The following is an 8,647-nucleotide window of genomic DNA, read 5'->3' on the forward strand; positions in this document are numbered from 1 at the left end:
TTTCTTTTACTTTTTTTTTTCTTTTGACTTGTTGAACTTTCACCTTTATGTTTGTTTGTGGATGAGAATTACCCTACTTTGTATGTGTATCTACATCAGTCTATCTGACATAACACAATATGTGAATAAATAATTGTATCAAGGGGATTCTCAACTGGTTGTTTTAATTCACCCATATCCTTTGCTGTCGGATCCTGTGGATTGAATCTGTCTTTTACTCTAGCATCTTAATTTGGGATTCAATATTCTAATTAGGAGAGGGAATAATGGTTATAGTAATGTAAATAAGAGAAAAAAAAAAGTGGATTCAAGTCTATTTTATGTTACTCCAACAAATATTAATGGAGTAAAGTATTTTGATTAGTTTTTTACAAATGGTTTATACTATATGGTATTAAAGTACTAAAATTCAAATCACAAATTTCGAATTAATAGAGGCAAACTATACTGTAGTTTAGTAAAAATTTATCTTGTATTAAATATCTAACATGCCACAATTAGTAGTCGGGTTTTATTTAGCCTATGATTAAACATTAAAAAAATATTTATAAAGAATACAATTAATAAAAAGATATTTTTTTTAAAAAAAAAGTAATTATATATCATAATCTATTGCTTAAATATAATCTTATTTTAACTTTAAATACATTTAAAATGAATATTATTAAATAAGAAAAATATAAATTAATACGTCTAGATTTAAATGGATTTGATAGGACATAAACAAGTTAGGCATGCTGACAAAAATAAAAGAGACTAGGATTATTGAAGGCCGCCATTTGGTATTACTTTAATTTTATGTAATTGTATTTTATCCCTGAACAAATGCCAAAAACAACACTGTATCACATGATTCAAGCTTGAGCATAATGTTTATGGTTATTTTCAGTTTTTTCGAGCTTAATCGAGCAAGTTCAAGTAGCTCGATTTGTATACCGAGTCGAGCTCAAGCTATAAAATAAATACTCGATCGAGCTCGAGCCGAATATCGAGTACCGAATTTTCAGTCAAGCTCGAGCTCGAGCTCGCTACTACTCGGCTTGAACTCAATCGATTACACCCCTATATGAAGCCACTCATTCTAAAACAAACAAAAATTAAAAATGAATAAAGCTCCAACCTTGCCATAAAAAGAGTTTAATTAAGATAGAATGTGATGCAATGTGAATAGTAATGGAACTCACATGTGGGAAGGAGTTGGAAAGGAGGGTCACATCCTTTTGAAAGATGGCCAAAGAGGCGTGTAGGTGTATTAATGTGACACGGGTTCTACGTGCATTCAACTCCACCTCCATCTTCTTCAATACTCACCACTGCTTTTACACAGTAATCCCTGCTTGTGACCTTCCCATCATGTTACCAAAATAACCAGCTACATTGTCCTCACTGTACACCCTTGCATCATTTTTGGGAGCTCATAAAGATGAAAAATGTAATTACCGGAAGACCCATTAAACTTTTTCCAATTTCCATGCAAGTTCCTCTGATTACTTGTTTTTAAGTGAATTTTTATTTATTTATTTTTAAGTGTTTCTGGAAGATTTGTGATAATAAGAATAAACATCAAATACTTAAAATCATTTAAAAATAAAAATAAACGAATATTAATGTATTAGATATAAGGGTATTTCATTCCAATTAAATATTTTAATATATGTTCTTTCACTATTAGCTTCGATTGAGAGAGGAGACTAGGGTTAACTTGCTAGGTCAAGGTTAACCCTGATATTTTAGGGTAATATACTTGTTATAAACAATACATGCTAGTCATAAATAAAAACATATTGTTAAATTGTTTTATCCCAGTCAAATGTTTTAAAATATGTTCCTTCACGAGAAGATGCAATTGAGAGGAGTCACGGTTAACTCGCTAGGTCAAGCTTAACCCTTACAATTTAGGGTAATGTACTTGTTATAAATAATACATTATGGTCATAAATAAAAACAGATTATTAAAAAGCTTGGTGTTGCTTGGACACATGATAGCCATCCTTCAAGGGGCCAAACCAGTCATTTCAAGTCCAAATCATATTGTTTGACAAGTCAAACACATATCAACTAATAAATTAATTATCACTACCATAAAATACTAATAATAATAATAATAATAATAATAATAATAATAATAATAATAAAACAAACTAGAGAACTACTATATATCATCACCATCATCATGATCATCTATATAAGAACAACATCCTCCAACTCCCTCACCTCCTCCTCCTCTTCTTCTCATGCAGCCATGGCCAGCGGACAAGAAGACTCCTCCTCCTCCGACTACGAAAGCAGTTCCTCATCCTTCACTGGCGGCATAAGCAGCGACATCAGCTTCAACAGCTCCAGCTCCATCTCCGTCCGCTCCTTCGGCGCCGAGAGCTTCGCCTCCTCCCGCTCCTACAAGCCCCACAAGTCCAACGAAGCCACCTGGACCGCCATCTCCCATCTCCGTGCCTCCTCCGGCCAACTCACTCTCAACCACTTCCACCTTCTCCGTCGTCTCGGTAGCGGTGATCTCGGCAACGTCTATCTTTGCCGTCTCAAATCCCCTTCCTCTTCCCTCTACGCCATGAAAGTTGTTGACAAAGAAGCTCTCGCCGTCCGCAACAAGCTCCAACGTGCCGAGACCGAGAAGGAGATCCTCCGCACTCTTGACCATCCTTTCCTCCCTACTCTTTTTGCCGACTTTGAAGCTTCTCATTTCTCATGTATCGTCATGGAGTTTTGCTCCGGCGGTGACTTGCACGTTGCTCGCCAACGTCAGCCCGGCCGTCGCTTCCCTCTCTCTTCCGCTAAGTATGTAATTCTGACTCTTTTGATTCACATCTTCTGATCATGACTTTTCATTCATTCTTTCTCTCCTTATTTATATATATATATATATACACATATATATCTTAAGGTTTTATGCTGCGGAGACACTGTTGGCTATAGAGTATCTACACATGATGGGAGTTGTTTACAGAGACTTGAAGCCGGAGAATGTGTTGGTTAGAGATGATGGACATATAATGTTATCAGACTTCGATCTCTCGTTGAAGTGTGATGTTGTGCCTAGAGTTTTCAAGCAAAGACATGCAGAGAAGAGCAGCAACAACAACAACAGCAAGAATAACAAAGGTGGTAGTTCTGGCATTCAACCAGTGCTTTCTTGCTTCTATGGTGGTGCTAGCAAGTGCACTAGAATGAACCGATATGATGAGGATGAAGAGATTGATCAAGATATGGAGACTGAGCTTGTGGCCGAGCCATTCTCAGCACGTTCAAAGTCTTTCGTCGGTACACATGAATATTTAGCGCCGGAGGTGATCTCCGGCCTTGGTCATGGCAGTGCAGTGGATTGGTGGACTCTTGGAGTGTTCTTGTATGAGATGTTGTATGGTAGGACACCATTCAAAGGTGAAAACAATGAGAAGACTCTTATTAATATTATTAAGCAGCCAGTGAGCTTTCCTAAGGTTGCTGCTGTTTCTGAAGAGATGATGAGAGCTCAAGACCTTATTAATAAATTATTGGTGAAGAACCCTAAGAAAAGGATTGGCAGTATGAAGGGTTCTTCAGAGATTAAGAGGCATGACTTTTTCAGAGGTGTTAACTGGGCTTTGATAAGGTCTGTGAAGCCTCCTGAAGTGCCAAGAGAGTTGAGGAAAGGTAGAACTAGTAAAGTAGCAGTACAAGCGCCATTGATGAAGTTAACAAGGAAACAGAGGGACCAGCCTTACAACATCCCTCAATATTTTGATTACTTTTAATCTCTTGCGTTTCTCTTTATCTTTTTTCCATTTAGATGTAGATAGATTAATAATAGTTGCATGTGTGCTGTTCTTTGTGACTTTTCACTAATGAGAATGAGTTAAAAAAACTTTATTAATATATGTGCATATGTCTTAGGTTTAATGTGAGGTGGGAACTTTTATCACCTCTTTTGTTTTTTGCTTTATCTTTATAGAATAATGTGAGGTCTATCTTTTGAAAAGAAGTTTTACATGAATGAGAAATGGTAAAATAAATTAATTAATTAATTAAATTGGAGGAAATTAAACATATATATATATATATATCGGGCCTTATTTATGATCACAGCATGATTTTCACTCAAAGAACAAAAAGAACTACAACACTCCACCAACTGAGGAAGGCTCATTTAAATGATACAAAACCTCACTTTCCTCCTTTTTCTTACTTCTCATATAAAGTGATAAAGTTCTTCCTTCATTACTTTGGTGAAGATGAAATTATTTGATACCCCAACTTATGATTACATGATAACCTAATTAAAATCTTCATCCACAACAAACATCAAAACTATGCAAATATCTCAAACAAATATTTTTTTTTCAAAAAAGATATTCATATTTATATATGTATATATATATATATATATATAGAATGGGATATGAAGGGCATGATGATAAGAAATGATATGATGTGGGGGGTGTAAAAGAGAAAAGGGGTGGTCAAATGTGTGATCATTTTTGTGGTCCGGTTCTTGGGCCTGCGGGGGGCATCAATGACACGCACCGCGCAGGAGGGGAACATCATGCGTGCTTTCCCTTTTTCTATATAACCCCTTGCAAAATCTCTCTTTCTTTTTTATTTCTTTCTTTTCTTATTAAGTGAATACATAATTACAATATGTTTGAAATAAATGAGTTTGGATTAAAGCTATATGATTGCATTGATTATATTGTAATTTATAACAATATGTTAAATGATTCAATTAAAGAGGGTTTTTGGTTAATATTTTCTATTTTAGAGATTTTGGTTGCATTAATTAGTGAAGCTTTTTGAATCAAATGAATGATATTATGCCAAAATCATTTCAAGTTGATGTTTTGGCATCTCACTAAAAAATTCTTACTAACATATTGATGAGGGGTTGTAGTGAAAACTAAACTCTCACTAATTATTAAATATCATGGCATGCATAGCCCCTCTTCCGAAAATCACAACATCAACCATTCTTCATTCCTTTCTTGGAGTTAATCCAATATTATTATTATATAGTTTGGACACATTGCATGCAAATCAAAGATGGTAAGCGATTAACCTTGAGATTATATATTACTTGGGAAGATGACTTTGCATGAGCCCTTTTAATATATACAACAACACTCTTGACCTTCATTTTATGATTCTCTCAATCTCTCTCTCTCTCTCTCTCTCTCTCTCTCTCCGTGTGTGTCTCTGTCTCTCTCTCATATCTAGATGATAATAATAATATTATTATTAATATTGATAATAATTCTTAGAAGAGATGTTGCTAAACCATAAACATTAAAGCAAAAACTTTGGTTTGATCTGATCTGATCAGATGTGATGTGATATTGGAAAGCAATTTTCATGCTAATTGAAGCCATACAAATCAAATCAAAGCAGTGGAATATATAATAATGTTTTGATTCCATGGCCCAAAAAAAGAATGAGTAACAAATATATCTCCATCTTCGCTTTCATCAACACTAGCAACACTCCAAACAAAACATTTCAATAGCTCATTGAGCGTAGTACAAAGTCATATACATTTTATGATAAGAAGAAGAAAAAAAAAGTCTTGTAATAATAATAATAATAATAATAATAATAATAAGAGAAGAAGGAGAAGTCTCTTGCATCATGAAGACATAGAAGACTAGTTTGGAGGGGAAGATATAATTGTGCCATCAGAATGGGAAAGTCCACTAGGGAGTGAACACTGTTGAGGACCATGCTTGTTCCTTTGGCTTGTTAAGTTTGCTTGTCTCTACTCTAATTCTTTCTCTGTTTTTTCTTTCTTTCTTTCTTTCTTTCTTTCTTCTTGTTCTTTGACTTTCTCTAGGTCCACAAACATCAATTATACTCTATCTACCCTTTTCTCTCAAACTATTCCATGGTCCAAACTTTTCTTTGTCTGTTCTATTTTGTATGTGCTCTCTCATTTATTGGAGACGTAAATAAACATAAAAATGTAGAAGACAGATGAATGTATCATTCAATTAATCTTGTTTGTATATAGACATGGAGGTGACATTGAATTTTATTTTGAGAAAAAAAAGGCTCACAATGTTATTAATATATATATATATATATATATATTGTCAAGATGAGCGGTTAGGCCGCTAAAAAAGACAGGGGCCCAACTATTAATAGACCATTTGGTCGTTAGTAATATATATATATATATAATTGTACCACCTCCACAATAAAGACAATAAAACTCATTTGTCTCTCAAACATAAGATTAAGAATTAAACTCCCTTGTACAACAATAATTGAAGGTTGTGTCTTTCATATCTATCAAACTATATATATATATATATATAATTGAAAACATAATTATTGTAAAATTGAATTTGTGTTATATCTTTCTATAAAAAGACTTTTTATATTTATATATATATATTTTTTTAATATGGTGGGCAAGTCACTCATCTCAACTAATATTGTAATAGAGAATCAATCCTTGCAATTGCTGATCAAATAGTAAAGTATGTGATAAAAACCAGTGTTGTCTATCCCACGAGGAATGAAAGTACTAATACTAGCTATTAACATATTATCTAGGCTATCGATACCAAAGGTGATGAACTAATCAAGACTATGGAAACGATGAGCGCTAACTGGAAGATAATCAATCATGAAAGGGGGAGGGATATCTGGACAACGAGTCCGTCTAGTTTTCTTATAAAGCACTAGACAAGAATATACTAAAATTGAGTTAACTAGACCACAGGTGTTCTTAAAAGATACCCATTTCTCAAAGAAACGAGCCATTTGCGATGAATACATACTCAAGGTGTATAGGTAACTTCTTCAATCTCGAGTGGATCCTCAATAGAGGGCTTAAGCCTATTCCTTCTACCTTGCTCAAATTCCTTGAGTACTCTCCATTTGGGCTCACAGGCTCTCTATTCCCCACGTGTCTCACAGTTACTTTCACTAAGGTTCTCCCTGTCTATTTTTTTTCTCATTGAAGGGGTTGACTCTAGCAGATCTTTGTCATTTGCACTAACTTAACCAAGATTTCTTTTATGTTGAGCCCCTAGGTTCAGTGTTGCCTCTTCATGTGAGCCTCAGTTGTCTGAATAAAATTTATCACTAAACTCTCTAAGCTCTTGGTCCATTCCTAGGTCTGGAAGTATTACTAAGGATTTAGTGTATCCAACTAATAACATCTAAATAACAGGTGCCAATAAAAGTAATATCTTAACCAAAGTCTTCAACAATATTTTATCAAAATCCAAAAGGTGTCATCATGTTGCCAAAGAACTTATGCAAAAGAGAGGAAAAAACCTATGAGTGCAAGAAATTAAGAAAAGACATATAATAGGAAAGATGGGCAATAATAGAAATTAAAAAAGAAAAGGAAATAGCAGAACCAAAATAAAATTGCTAGATCAATAAAACCCTGGCTTTTTAATATGCCTACTCCCCAGCAACGACGCCAAAACCTTAATTAGCTTTGAGTGGTATGTAGCGATGTATGCAAGTGCAAATGGGGATAAAGTAGTAAAGTTTGCAATAAAACGTTAGGTTGTCAATTCCATTAGAACTAAAAGTACTAGTACTAGTTCTTAGCATGTTATCTAGTTGATCAATACTGAAAGTGATGAACTAATGAAAGACTAAATCTACTGAAAGGAACTAATCAAGACTATGGAAATGATAAGTGATAATAAGAATTGCAATCAATCATGAGAGGAGGGAGAGAGGGGTATTCGGATAAGGACCCCCTTAGAATTCATATGGAGCACTAGATAAGGATATCGGACTAAAATTGAGTTGATTTTACGGGGGTGTTTCTAAAATATACTTACCTCTTTCTCAAGGCAATAAGAAACTAATTCCATATAAAGCTAGATTCTCTCTTCCTAACTAAGACACCTAATGATTGCAATAACACTCGATGACCTCATGAAGATGATTAAACCCAAATTTTAATCTATACTAATTCTTGTCCCAAAGTGATTAGTAACTAATCTCATATGAAGCTAAATTGAGATCTCTTTGTAGCCTAGTCCCTTAAGATTGCATAGATACTCAATGAAATCCAAAAGCACAGTAACTCTAAACTGGGAACACTACAAGAGTTAAGACTTTTAATGATATTATTTTTGTGTCACCCTATTATTTTGCCACAAATATTAGGTTTTTGTGTCAAAAAAGTTAACCGACACTATTGTTTAGATTAATTGTGATAACTTATGTTTTTGCCACTATTATAATGAAAATTGTGATAATATTGCATATATCACAGTTAAGTCATCACCATTAATATACTAATAGCAGCAAAATTTCTTTTGTATCCAATGTTAGTCACTAAAAGCATATAAGATTTTATGTCAAATTTTTTTTGATGGGAATGATGTATAATTGTGACAAGACATATTGTCGTCACTATAATTTTTCATTTGTTGTGGCGAAGGTGTTTTCCGTCAGTCAATGTTGTCATAAAAATATAAATTAACATGTATAGTATATTATAAATTAATAAATGTGGTTGTAAAAATTATATTCTTAATAAAATATTAAATAGTCTATTTTTCCTACCCAATCTCAAGGTTTATGTATAGATTTTTTAAAAATTTATTAGGTGGTGTAAGTAATTATAGATGAAATTTAAAAGGTTTCTAAAATTATAATTTATATAATATTCAAATTTTATATTATA

General features: G+C 33.5%; 1 protein-coding gene across 1 annotated transcript; it reads left to right on the forward strand.

Annotated features, from left to right (window-relative positions):
• Nucleotides 1–2,201: 2,201 nt before the first annotated feature.
• Nucleotides 2,202–3,870, forward strand: LOC120261175 (protein kinase PINOID 2). Its single transcript, XM_039268939.1, has 2 exons — nt 2,202–2,793; nt 2,900–3,870. Exons 1-2 carry the CDS (start codon nt 2,243–2,245, stop codon nt 3,747–3,749), a joined length of 1,401 nt encoding a protein of 466 aa, XP_039124873.1. The 5' UTR covers nt 2,202–2,242; the 3' UTR covers nt 3,750–3,870.
• The last annotated feature ends 4,777 nt before the right edge of the window (nt 3,871–8,647 follow it).

This window comes from Dioscorea cayenensis, chromosome 5 (assembly GCF_009730915.1).
Source record: "Dioscorea cayenensis subsp. rotundata cultivar TDr96_F1 chromosome 5, TDr96_F1_v2_PseudoChromosome.rev07_lg8_w22 25.fasta, whole genome shotgun sequence".
NCBI lineage: Eukaryota > Viridiplantae > Streptophyta > Magnoliopsida > Dioscoreales > Dioscoreaceae > Dioscorea > Dioscorea cayenensis.